The 14045-nt window shown below is 47.0% G+C and overlaps 1 protein-coding gene across 13 annotated transcripts in view; it reads left to right on the top strand.

The window, feature by feature from the left end:
* The first annotated feature begins 285 nt into the window (after window positions 1-285).
* Window positions 286-14045, top strand: part of tacc2 (transforming, acidic coiled-coil containing protein 2) — an 83905-nt gene continuing 70145 nt past the window's right edge. For 5 of the 13 annotated variants that reach the window (XM_036546710.1, XM_036546711.1, XM_036546716.1 and 2 more), the window contains exon 1: window positions 287-547. In XM_036546710.1, coding sequence (XP_036402603.1) covers window positions 437-547 — 111 coding nt within the window. In that variant the 5' untranslated portion in view covers window positions 287-436. Of the gene's footprint in view, window positions 548-14045 lie in introns of all 13 variants that reach the window. The other 8 variants (XM_036546708.1, XM_036546706.1, XM_036546709.1 and 5 more) reach the window with 3 other exon arrangements.

Genomic DNA, 14045 nt, shown 5'->3' with positions numbered 1-14045 from the left:
CAGTCTTCAGCCTGTAGGCGATGCTCATTTAATAGGAAGACACATTCTGTGCTCTCCTTCTTCCCTCTGTCTCTCTGTGTCTTTTTCTCTCCCCCTCTGTGTGTGTGTGTGTGTGTGTGTGTGTCTTTGATAACATTTTTTTTAATTTCCTGTCGCTGTGGTACGCTGGCTACTCCCCCCACTCATCCATGCAGTGAGAGTGCAGTCATGCAAGAAAGCAACCTTCCACGTTTCATATTTTTATTATTTATATAATTCGCAGCTTACATAACAGCTGGAACATATATGTCATAGACGCACATGTGCACCCAGGGCAATGTGGTAGAGAGGATTTGTTAGTCACACGCGTTCACACTCACACTCGCGCACGCACACACACACACACACTCACGCACACGCACACAGGCTGACTCTGTGATGGCATGGCAGTGTAGAGATGCAATTCTGCAGAGAGTATTTCTGTCAGACCTGTAGCGGCGCAGTCACTAGTCCGGAGGAAGATATGGAATACGGCATGGGGAACTGCATCGGAGTCCAGCGCAGCCAGGTAAAAAGCGGGGAGCGGCGCCCGGTGCAGCCACGACCGGGTAAAGGGAAAAAATGCTTGCAGAAGGAGATCGGCAGCGAGGGAGATATGGCGTGCGGTTGCCGGGCTGCGGTTGCCGTGGGTATTCGCTACTTGTGCAGGAGAGGGGGGACGCTGTGTGTGTGCCGGAGCACGGTGACGTCGGAGGGAGAGGCGAGCGTTTGCGCTGCTGCTTACCACCAGCCCGGGAGAAGGGGGGAGAGAGGGGGGATGGGGGAGGAGAGGGAGGGCAGAGGGAACGATGCAGGATGCGAGGAAGGAGAGCGGAGGAAACGAGGGAAGGAATCACGGCAGCGGGTGATGGATGGGGGGATGAGGGGAGCCAGGGAGGCCGTGAGAGGGAGGCAGTGACCGAGCTGTAGGGATGGAGAGAGGGAGAGGAGAGAGAGAGTTGCAGGCAAAAATGCACTGACAGAAGGCATACTCTCTGTGTGTTATGGTGAGAAGTGATCCGCTTCCCTGGAAGCCGAAGTCATCCAACATGTCTATTTATGGGCAGTGATGGTTAAACAGACTCCTCTGTGCTGAAGGTTGCTGGAGAGCTCAGTTTGACTGTTTGCGATGCACCTCTCTTGACACTCCAGTGAGAATAATCTGCATAAAGCATAACATCTGTGGAAATAGAAATTATTTTACTGTGCCTACTGAATGCTATAAATATTAAATATTACAAGATGACTAAGATTTAAAAACATAAGCATGTGTCATCATGATTATTTAAATATAATTATTGTTGATGAGCATGTGGCTCTGGGATGCTGTTAAGCATCTCTGATTTGTGTGCTTTCTTGAGGACGCCGAGCACTGAGCTCACATAGTTTCCAGCAATTAGAGATCAACCAGCCATCTCTGAGCCTGGTAGCGGTAATTACTTCAGGGTGTGAGACTGGGAGCAGCAAAGGGTCAGGCTGCATTCCGGCTCCCAAGTAAGAGCTACAATACCAGCAGCAGCAGCTTTTGGGCACATGCGTGGTGTGCCAGAGCGAATTGGAATATAATGTCCTCTCATAATAATGTTATTACAAAGCTGCTGTAGTAGGATAACACTGTGTTTAAGGCTGTGGAGCTACCATAGTGCAAAATGCAAAGACCACCCCTCACACACTCACCCACCAGTATAAACAGCATATAAGGCTGAAACTATGTTCAATTTCTGTATTCCACAGACCAATCCAATAGGATGGATCAAATGACCTTTAAGGATGCTTCTTTGTGTGTGCGTGTGAGTGTGCATGTGTGTGTGCATGAGTGCATGCATGACAAATGCATCAGAATCGTGTGAGATGAAGCAAACAGAATTCTGATAAAGCCCTCTGGACAGGACAGAGCGTCACAAGGCCAGTGTAACATTCTTTATGGGAAACAGCAGGAAAAAGACGCATGATTGACAGCTTTGTATTGGTGTCATTTCATATGTCTTCAGCCACAGCCATGGTATGTTCTTATGGCAGGGTAGCTAAGTTTCCCTTTTTCCCTTCCATCCTTCCTCCTCACCACTTTCTCAGTGTCGTTCTCTTCCTCTATGAAGTTAAGATTCTGTAGTTTCAAGGTGGCTGAGTGAGAGTTTCTTTTCTCGCTGTTGTGTGTTCGCGCTTTCAGGCTGTATTGGGAATATTTTTTTTCTCTCTTTCATTTCTGTCTTTCAAGGTATTTTTGTCACTGCTTTGTTGTCAAAAATCAAGTGGCTCACCCTCCCTCTCCGTCAGTTCCATCCAGTTGTGTTTATTAGCGTGACGGGTGTGAATTTACATTGCCAAAGCACGCGCTCAGGAACAAAAAGAAGAAGGATAAAAAGCATGTCCTGAAAAAAGAGCAAGAGTTTTAAAATGAAAATAACACATGTAAATAAAGAGGTTTAAATAAATAAAGACGTTTTTGTTCTGACTTTGCACTTGACTTTGATCGCGACAGCTGACAAGGTATGCTATAATGTTGACCCTACATACTCCTTTCGAGAGGTTCTTTCAGAAGATGAAGATTCAGGGCAGGTCACCTTTATTTTGCAGGCATACAATGCCCTTGTTTCCAGGTGCTGTTTAAATGTTTCGTCTGGATTGTTTCCACGACCTGAAAAATAGTGACCATAGTCTGTGCTGTCCAGGCAGTGAGGTCTGCCATTGCCTTCTGATCTCAATGGCCAATTCATGCACGCTCAGTCTGTGTTTTTGGTAAACCACCGTGGTCAGATAGACTTTTAAGGGTAGTTTACTTTTTTTAGGGCTGGATATCACTCCAGTGTGCTACTTGGTGTTTATGTGAAGTATTGCAATGTGTTTTGGGTTCTGTGATCTAGCGACTGATGAATGGTAGGACACTTGGCTTCCCTTGTCTAGTCATGTTGCACAAGTTAACTTGTGGTAGGGCTTGAATAGTATTACGCGCACACACACTGGTCTGGCAGTGTTGTTAGCTTAGCCTGACGCTGTTATTCATCTAACTCGAATGGATACACTTTTGTTCTATTGAGTCACCTTGGGTAAATGCGTGTAATGTAATGTGTTTTCGTCTGTATGTCCTAGTAACTGACGTCATTTGATGTTGTTTCATAATTTGGCCGATTCCTATTGTTTGTGTTGCCATTGCACTGTCCTGTGGCTGTTTGTGTCAGTGCTGCCAGTGCAGCAAGCCTCAGGACCAGCTGGCTCACAGACTCCTCTCTGAGCTCAGCGCTTGGCACTTAAGGGCTTTGTGATGACAGAGTGGAGGTCACTGTTCTTTTCAGATGGGTCCAGAATTTGACCGCCCTTTTGTATGCTAATTAAAAATCGCTGTTGGCATTATGCTGCATTCATTCTGAATAGTGAAACAGCTGTACCTTATTTGTGTAAAATTACTGTGTTTAGACCAGGTAAGGAGGTTGTGGAAGCGAGGCTATATTTGTTCTGTGAGGATGTGGCATTTACGTAGGGCTATGAAATGTCTCTTTTTTGGCATTGTGTTCATCTTCTGATTTTTTTAATGCCAAGGATCTTTATTTACTTTTGATTAAGGGCCTTTTAAAGAGGGAGAGCAGGAGAGAAAGGAGAGAGGTCAAACAGGGAATTAGACAAAGGGAGGGAGGGGGAGAGAGCGAGAGTGAGGGATGGCGTGTGACAGAAGGTGTGGATTGCTGTGTCACCACGCAGGGACAGGGAGGGCGAGGGAAGGTGCAGCGGGCCGTGTCTTCCTGGCGCTGGCCCGTGTTTGTTTACCGGGTTACCTAGGGCCCTGTCCCTCCCAGCTGACTCCCAGCCGTTCTCGCCCGTCACTCCCGGCATTCCCGTCCGCTCTCTCTGACGCTACAGAGCATGGCCCCCCTGACTCGAGTTCTGTCCCCTCCCCCGACCCCCCCCAGCCACCCACCCCTCTCTCCCTCACACTGAGCTGAGTTCCGCTTTAGACCGGCATTCTGTCCTCAGAGGGGACTAAGCAGTGGCCCACAGTAATAAATCTAATAATAATATTAATCAGAGCGATCCTAGCAGCAGGCGCTAACCCGCACGGTGAAGGACAGGTTGGAAGAGAGGCCCAGGGAAGAATCTTCCGGTGCTGGCGCTGCTGTGTACGCCAGTGAGGGTGAGTGCAGTGAGAGGGTTCCAGGGGGCTGTACGGCAGGGTTTGTTTTTTGTTGTTGTTGCTGTTCTTAAGTTGCAGTGGGACCACCACACTATCTGAGAGGTGGACGGATAGACAAACAATCCTCTGAAATGGGGATCTGGCCCATAACAAAACTTTCCGATATTTAGCAGAACTACCTCTCTGACCAAAAACGACCCTGCTGCATTCTAGGGCTAAGGTGAGATGCTACCACCTTTGCGATTTCCTGAATGTACAACGGTCCAACATCACTATCGTTATATATGTGTATGGTGAAGTTTTGAGGAACTGTTTGTACGCAAGTGCCCGAATCTTCATTCAGGATGAAGGCGATGAGAGAAAGAGAAGCCCCCAGGCTTGACTCACCGGCGGGTGTCAAAATGGGACAGCCAAATCCAGACATAAGCGGAACGGTGAGCTCACCAGTCACCGTCCCGCAAGCTGAGGGGGTCATTCTCAGGGCAGGAGGCTCCCACGAGCGACCAATGAGAATGTGGTTTGTGTTTTTGTTTAGCTCTGTTTTGTGGAATGGTACACCAGTGCTCAGCAGTTGAAATGAAGTGTTATTATGTGAGCTGGTTTGGGGGGTGGTTTGCTGGGTAGTTTGGAGAGGGGAGAGGGGGGGCTTGGCTTCACTTCCCAATCATCTGATCGGTTTCCAGGTGTTACTGTGCTGACCAAACAAACACAGAGATAGGCACACACACACACACACACACACACAATGAGCATGCAGAACCAGTAAAGCTGGTATCACAGTCTATTCAAGTGAGCAAAGCAATGATGGGTCATAATATCACAGTGTGTCAGTTCAGCTTTTTAAATAAATCCGTTCTTGTGGAATCATCTCTTTCTACTCCCACAGCTTTAACGTCACAGTTTCATACAGCCAAATGACTCATCGCATTTTGTAAATGAATAGCGATGAATTAATATTAACTGCGTTATGTAAGGTTGGCACCAATTACAAACTATTGCAATCAAGTCTGCCATGTTTAATCCAGTACCACAGCAAATCACATCTGGGGAAAGCAGCTATAATAAGAGCAGTAATAAGAAATAAACCTGCTTTGTTTGGATTCCTTGAAGTAGGCAATTATAGATAAATAGCGTACCTTCTGGAATTCTTGGAGTGGCTGTAAACCCTTGCCACAGCATTGGACCATTGAAATCAGGATGACTAATTATCCCTTTACTGTCTAAAATGCACATGGGCAGAGATGCATTGGTGTTATTATCATGGGGTTGGTTTATTTTGAAATAAAGTGCAAGCGCATGACTTGTGTTGCAGAGGTTGCCTGAAATAAAGCCCCAGCACTGGCCGTCAGCAGGAGAATCTATTTTTAAAGTGTTTCACATTCAGGTCAGTGTTTTCTGCAAACCGTACACCAGCGGCCTGCCCGCAGACCACCAGCAGAGAGCGTCACATGAGAACACAAACACTCCTCTCTGCACGCTGGAAGTTTGCCTTGTGCTGGGCCTGCTGAGATTTTATCGGTAAGGGTACCGCTCCTTATAATGTTGCAGCTGTTGAAGATGTGTTCATCAATCCACCAATCCTTGAAGACCACGGTGACCTCAGATTGACAATGTCGTATATGTACACAACTTAATTAACCCCCATCAAGTTACTGTGATCATCTTCAACCTGAGATGGCTGTATCTGGTGAGATTTTATCAGTAATGTAATAGTACTGGAAGGGGTTGGGCCAGATGTCATCCTTGATGACCTCACCCAGTTCATCTGCAAATGCATCGGAATGGTCAGTGAACCAGGTGAAAAAGCTCTCTCTCTCTCTCTTTATTGTATCACAACAGGTAAAGCTGAACAAATCATCTCAGCACCACAAAAACTTCAGGTTGAAGATGATCACAGTAACCTATTGGGGGTAATTAACTTACGTATGACATTCTGTAGCTTGATGAACAACTTTCATTGTTTGAGCCAGATCAGTACTTTGACCTGCCAGCTCAAGTATACAAAATATCCCATTTGATTATGCTCTTGTTTTTACTATATCACTCTAAGAGAAGGATAGGCTCAGATATGCTCAATGTGCTGTGTACTTATGTACAATGCAAGGGTGGATAGTGAGCCTGTCTCTGTGCGTATGTGTGCCAGTCTGCAGTCTTTCAGGATTACAGCAGAGGGCAAGAGCGAGCAGCTCTGATTTGTTGACTGCCTGCATTATCCTGCCTTCAGTGCTTCCCGACATAGACTGACCTGCCTCTCACAGCACAGACGACACAATCTGTCACTAACGCTAAGAGGATTACACTGCAGGCTGGACCTGGGGCAGTGTGTCAATCTCACAGTCAAACGCGCACACACACACACACACAGATCTCACAGTCACGATCTCTGTGTCCCAGGAAAACTCCTGTATGTGTGTGTGTGTGTGTGTCTGTATGTGTAGAGAGAGGGTTGTGTGAAGATATATTGCTTATAGTGGAAATTGAATACTCTGTGATCATGTAGTCCTCTAAATATCCTTCACCCATGTATCTACTGCATAGATGTGAGTGGAGAGTGGATGGAGGTTTTTTTTTTTACATTTATTTCAGTCAGGCTGAAATAAAACTCGAGAGAACCTAATGTAATTTAAAGGTTTAACTCGCACATAAAGAGCAAATGACCTCATCCATGTGCTTCAGCTGAGGGGGGTTATCTCCATATTAGAGCCAGTAGCTCACGGTCCCTTAAAAAGCGGTTTGCCTGCTTCAGACTTGCAGTACAAGTTTCAGATCCTAGATCCCTGTCTGAGACAAGTCCCCAAGGCCCCATATATCTGACCAAAATCTGGAAACACAGAACTTAGAGCTAAGAGTCAAAACAGAAAAACACTGGCTTCCTGCTATGGAGAAACATGAACGCTTAATTCCGACACTTTGAGCCAAATATATCGAGTTATAACAAGCTTCTGTCTCATTAGAAACAATGTCAAATGATATTGTGAATGTTCGGCTCCTGGTTGTCCACATTTCAGAAAAGGAGAACGGGCAGGGGGGCTGGGAGTTGTGTCTGGTGCTGGTGCCCTTGTAATCATATCTCCTGCCAGTGTTGTGAGGAGGAGGCAGTGGCGATGTTGTGTCTAGGGATGGGACTTTAGGCAGAATGATGGATGATCTTTGGAGCAGCTTGGAGCTGGATGTGAATGAGGCGTGGGAGAGGACAGGAGGACCTCTGGAAAAATGATTTTGTCTTTTTCTTTTTTTTTTTGTTTTGTTGGGCCTATCAGCATGTGGCCCAGGGCCACGTAGGGGGTCAACCTTTTCTCCTCTCAAAAGAGTTAGAGTGTGCTTTTGGGAGCTAATAACCCTCTACCCTCACCCCCACCACACACACACACACACACACACACTCCTTTTTCCACAGCCAGGCTGGTACATTGCACCCCCCCTCTTTCCTGTGTGGTTCATGGCTGTGGTTTCTCCTCATTACCCGACAGAGACGTCTGTTCTGCCAACAGTGAGGCCAGGCCTGCCGAACAGCCGAAAACAGATCTTCACGTGTGTGTGTGTGCTTGAGCACTCGCCAGTGCGGTCAGAGAGACTGACTCCTCCACCCTGCACTCTCCTGTAGTCTTAAATCACACGGATTATTGCTCATAAATCTCTGTCTGCTGAGTTTAATGAGGTTGTTTTTTTTTTTGTTTTTTTTAGGAAGGCTTTTTCTGCATCTAGAGCTGTTATCTCTTGCTCTTTGATGTACAAATACATGTGATCAATACTTATTTTGCATAAGCAGTTTGCAGCCCTGGTGACTATAATGCAGGTCCCAGACAGCAGCGTATAGTGACTGGTACGACACAGGACTCTGCACACTGGAGGGCTGTGAGTTCGGAGGCAAAGTGGCACACAGCTGGCGTGCCCTGGATCTCATGTTGTTACCTCAGTTGCTCCAGTAAAAATCATGTGGCACAAAAGTGGTAGCACAAAAGTGGTAGCACAACGTGACGTAAATATGCTGGGATTATAAATCATCTCAACTAAAGGTGTCTGCCGTGCAAATGCAAATGAATAAAATCTGCATAGTGGGAAAAAATCCTTCAAATTCTGTAATTTGACAAGCATGAAGGATTTGGCTATTTAGATCTATCTTTTGCAAACATCCCTCCCTCCCCAGAGAGGAGAGCTCAGCGCTACCACGTGGCTCTTTGGCTGCTGGGGGACAGGCTGCGCTCTGACTGTTTACGCTCCGCTCATCTGGTCCCGATTACTGGCTGCTGTAGGAGGCTGCTGTATGTGAGCCGTCGTTTCTCGGCTCGGTTCACTTTAAAGGTCCCGTTGCCCTGGCGACTTCGGATGTTGATTTTCCCCCGCTCCTTGTCTGGCCATACATAATTGGAGGAGAGGTGAGGAGAGGGGAGGGGAGGGGCCTGTGATGCGACAGTGAGAAAGGGTGTAGTACAGGTACCGGAAACTCGCAGCTGCACCTGTGGAGGGCTGGGGGAAGCCTGCGAGGATTAGCTTGTTTCTGTATGACGAGTGCTTCTGACAGAGAAGGTTAGCGCATTTTGCTTTTCAACCTTTAAAAACTTGAGCATTTGCTTCCATCTGCTTACAAATTTATCCCATTCCTCCAGTTCTGCCAGACTCCCCGCAAGCTCTAAACCCGTGTCTGGAATCACGTGACAAGGAGAGGAAGGTCACTGGATGGTGTGCCAGTCAGGTGTGCTCATGCCGGCTATTCTCAGGCGCTGCCGCACTGTGCCAACTGACCCTCACACCTGGTTTCTGTTGCGTGGTTGAGGAGCCGGGCTCAGGGTATCTCTCTCAGAGTCACAGCTTATCCCAGTTTCAGTATCTTTAAGCAGCTTGACATGCTAGAGTGCCAGTCCATTGCTGGCCCATTATCCGCAAAGTCTCCATTTAATCTATCGACTCATCAAGTGCCAACGCTAAGCAGGGATTGCATGACATGGCATGGTCAACACAATGGCCACAAGACCTTTAAAGCACATACCGTGTTTTTCAGATGACTCCAGGGACAATTAAGAAGACACACATACGCATGTATATGTAACAAGTGAACCTCAAGAAACGACCACTGAGGTGTCCTCACTGTATATTAGAGCTGTTATTCAGCTTGGTGCTTCATCATTGATGAGATTCGTGCTATCCTGTAGCTCTGATGCTGCTCTTGTTGCTATTTTGACATACTTGCCATGTTTGCTTTCAACACATACAATTGGAATGCATTCCAACACAATGCATATGGATGAATCAGTTACTGCATAGATATATGAATAGATCAGTTACAACACAGAACTGTGGATAAATAAAAACTGACATCATCTTTTCTCAGCATGACAAAATGCTTCTCAAGATGATAAAGTTCAGTTTTGAAGGCTTACAGTCAACAATCATTGAGTGGATGGATAACATTTACACCATTCCACGCACCTCGGTGAGCTCCCTGCCCTCTTTGAGGTGGCTTGACCAGTGAGTAATGTTTTCCCAATGCTACTGTGATGTTGAAACAAAGTGATAGCAATGCTGTGAGGTCACTGAAAGGTTGGGTCAGCCCTGAGAGTCCAAATTCCTTTCAGGGACCGTTCTGTGCATGGGGGTCTGAGAAGGGTGCTGCTCTGCACTTTGCCCCGTGAGAAACCCGTTACATCACAGGCTGCTAATCTCAACACATGATACACACGATACACATGTACATACACAAACACACTCTTTGAAAAGCCCCTTCTCCCCGCCTCCGCTACGAGCCACTGACGTGGGAATTCCACACGTGGATCATTCCGGATTTTTTTTTCTGTTACTCTGTGAGGAGTGTCGTCTCCCAGCGGTAACAGTGGCATTGCATCGGTTTCTTGCAGCTGCCTGACATAAGCCCAGAGGCGCTCAACGAGTCGCATCCCAACACCCCGGAGAGCGATGGGGAACGAGAACAGCTCAGGAGAGCCTCCGGTAAGGTGACGGAAACGAACGGCCACATGCTCTGACTTAAAAACTAACGCCTCCTCGCATGGGAACTAACGCTTGGTTCGCAGCTGGTTTAGCAGGGGCGCACAGCTGAGCCTTGCTCCTGAGGAGCAGTGTGTGTACCTCCACATTAATCTTTTGTTTATATTAACCCACAGACTTTTTTTTGGTCAGGCATTTCTCAGCTCTTGGGAAGCTGTGTGCAGTGATATTTTGGGAAGGTGCAGAAAAACACTGTTGCTGGGAAAGTGTTCATTAGTCTTTTCAAATTACACCAGTGATTTGTGCACTGGAGGGACAAACTCCTTTTTCCTTCCTTCAGTTATCTTGAGTTTGTGGGTTCAATGCCCTTTTGCTGTTTTCAGTACACTTAATATTATTAACCTGAAGTAAAGTAACCACCCCATGAACCCTTCTGTGTGCTGTAGTTACTATGTTTCACCCACCTGCAGGGGTACAGTATATTAGGAAGCGGCTGCATGGGTATTTGTTCAGGTGCTGCTGGCTATGTTCAGTCAGTCAGGTGTTTGGCAGAACACCAGCCTTCACCAGTCAGAGGAAAACGGCATTCCTCTGATTATTTGCCCAGAATCTTGGAATTTGGTAGCATGGGATTATCTTAATGCGATTAGCGAAAACATCATTTTTCTGCGCCCAGGTTCTGAGCACTTCAGACTTGGCTGTGTTCTTCCACGTAGTGGAAAAGTCTTGCTGGTATTAGTCCAGAACCAAGACTGCTATTAACTGTCTTATGCATGGCTCAAAGCTGAAGTTAGCCCTGCTTTAGCATGAAGACTATTTTTGTTTTTTTTCTGGCCATGGTTAATGTGTGTGGCTACTCTGTGTTTCAGCCACAAGGGGGCGCCTCGAGTAATGTGGTATTGTTTCCCCCTCAGCAGGCTGTGCAACCTCAGGTATGGTTCCAGTGAGTGTGTGTGTTTCTGGGTGTGTGTGCGCATGTTTTGTGCGTGCAAGGTCGCGTGCGGCCTGTACATCACGGCATGGTTTGGGCTGCTGGACTACGCCGTGTGCCAAACACGCGTAGCATCATTCACAGAGCGTGCCCAGTACAGCGTGACACCATGACACCGCAGCTCAGCTCCGTACAGTGCAGGTTCCTTACTTTGCACTATGTGTCACTTGTTGGTTTACTCATTGGTATTAATTTAGAGTCTGTATGTGTGTGCTTGTGTGTGGTGGCACAAAACTGGAGCAAGTTTTAAAAACATATATACGTGTGCTTTTGTGTGTATTTTTTTTTCTTTCTTTCTTTTATCCGTAGCATTGTTGCTGTCGTTGTTTATCACCCACAATAAGTTCAGTCTTGGGTCACTATTTTGCAACAGGTAATTATCTAATCTAAGATACCCCTGTGAATATAGAAGCCTGAAAAGCCCTCAATGTCTTTGAGTCGGTCTGGGGGGCAGACAAGCTGTCCACAAGGGGGGAGGTGTTAATTAGGCAACCACAGACACAGAGTGGCTGGGAGAGTCTCATCTTACATTATACTTACAGCAAGTGTGTGTGTGTGTGTGTTCGTTCCAGCATATGTGTGCTTGCTTTTGTGTATGAGCTTTGTAGGTCAAGGCAGGAACCAAATCCTCTGGTGTGTAACCCGACCCCTGCAGTGGGGACTCTGTGAGGTTAACCTTTGGCACATTTCCCAGCATTCACCTGCAGTTAGACAGAGATTGTGTGGCCTCACTCCCAGACCAGGAAGTGACCGGGTGGGAAGGAGAGAGAGGGAGGGAAGGACTCTGAGTCTGAGTGTGTGTGAGTGAGAGAGGGAGAGAGAGAGAAAGGGGAGGGGGCAGAGTGCTGTGTAGGAAGAGTTCGGAGGAGGGGAATTCACAACTTCCCCGAGTCCCAGCCAAAGACGTTTGCTGTCAGTAACTCGCTGGACTGTTTCTCAGCGCTGGAAGGTTGGGGCTCCACCTGCAGTTTCAAAATGCAGCGCACCTTTGTGGGCGCGTCAGAGGTCGGGAGTGTAATGGAAATCTAAGAGGAAGGAGGAGGAGGAGGAGAGAGCTGAGTCAGGACCAGATGCATGTGTTGCAGCATGTTTGTGCTCTCCACCCCTGCAAAATACAGACGGCACGGGAGCCACATGGAGGCTCTCCCTCAGAGCTGAGCTAGGAGTGGAAGCTGTGAACCCAAGCGTTTTTCCCTGCTCTCCGTGTCTGACATCAGAGGCTATTTATATTAGTCAGGGTGAGTGCGTGAAACTGAGATTTATAACTTCTGTTCAAAGGACAGCGTCTGCATACTCTGGAAGTGTGTGTTTATACTGTAAGCGTGTGTACTCAATGACTACATGTGTATATTTTGAGTGTGAGTGTGAGTGTGAGTGTGAGTGTCAGTGTGTATAGACATTGTGAGTGTTGTAGTATTTGAGTGTGTGTGTGTGTGTGTGTGTGTGTGTCTGTGTGTGTGTGTGTGTGTGTGTGTGTGTGTGTGTGTGTGTGTGTGTGTAAAACGTGTAAGTATTGTGTGAGCGTGTGTACAGAGGGTATCAGTCACAGCTGTGAGCTCTCTCAGCGAGAACGGGAGTGGGGCAACTGGCCGCTGTAACTCTACCCTGCTGGGTAGCAGGACGTTATTGCTGGGACAATGTGGTGAGTGGAAGGGCTCCATGGAGGGGGTGGGGGTGGGGTACTCAGAATCTGCTTTTCTGCCTCACTGAATTCTTAGGTCAGAGTACCAGCCCACTGCAGACCGTTTCTAAAACACAAGGAAGACTGCTCATTAGCGTTAGTGTTTAACTCGTTACCTCCCCCACCCCGCCCCCCATCCCCCTTGGCTGTCTGCCTCAGAGTTTGTGCAGTGGTTGAAAGACGCGTGTGCATGTTTGGTTATATTCTGCTTTGGTGATATGAGGTGCAGGTTGAGTTTGGAGATTCCTGCTCATTTATGGTGATGACATTTCTCTGTTACACAGAGACTGGATTGTGACCCCAGGCAGACCATAACTGAGAATTTAGCAGAACCCTAGGCTGTTGGGAACATCTGTACACATTCTGACATGTGGGGTTTCTGATATTCTGTCCACACGGAGCTGTTGAGGGGGGGACAGGTAAGGACGTTCAGAAATAAGGCCGTGAACAGAGAACCACTGAACACGAGGAAGGGAAACTCCTGTCTCAACACTGTTCTGAAAGAGGGTACATTGTTATGTAGGCTAGTTTGCTGTAGTGTACACAGTGACACAGTGATTGTTTGCAATTTACAGCTGAACTAAGTCACGCACAGTGACATTACACATCCATAACTTTCTGGCGTTTAATACAATGAAATGTGTGTGCACCGGAGTTTACTGTTGTGAGAAGTTTTGCGCTGCGTATTAGGGCAGTTGCATGTTGTGGAAAGTTACTGCTGGTACTGTTCTGTATGTTGGGTAGATTGAAGTGGAGGAACACACTGTTGCTGCTGGGTAAGACAGAGGGGTAGTAAAGCGCCTCTCAGCATTGAAAACAGAGGCCCAACACATGTCCCCACCCTACCTTCCAAAGTATCAGCCAAAGGCATGTGAGAAGGCAATCCAGCAGAACAAATGATGATGATGGTCATAATCATTACTATTAACAAGAACAGTAATGTTAAGACTACTAGAACTACTAATAATAATACAGAACAGGGTTGGCTGCATTAACTGTGTGTTGTACAGCACAGGAGGAGAGTTCAGGCTGAGAACAACAGATGCACTTACAGTAAGTGCATCTGTGATAACGACACAGTAAGTGTTACAGGGGTTTGATAAAGGTTTAACGTGCTCTTAAATGCTCTGCCTCTTTTCTGTATTGACTCTCAGTTCACAGATGTTGCAGTGCACGCTGAGGTTTTCTCAACAGTAGCATAATGTTACATTATACATCAAACTGGCATATTCATTTACCCCTGACCATATTCTCCTCAGTCTTTATCTGTGCAGCTTCCTGCTGTAGCAGAA

The sequence above is a fragment of the Megalops cyprinoides genome, chromosome 15 (assembly GCF_013368585.1).
Source record: "Megalops cyprinoides isolate fMegCyp1 chromosome 15, fMegCyp1.pri, whole genome shotgun sequence".
Taxonomy (NCBI): domain Eukaryota; kingdom Metazoa; phylum Chordata; class Actinopteri; order Elopiformes; family Megalopidae; genus Megalops; species Megalops cyprinoides.
This window is presented reverse-complemented; position numbering and strand designations above follow the sequence as displayed.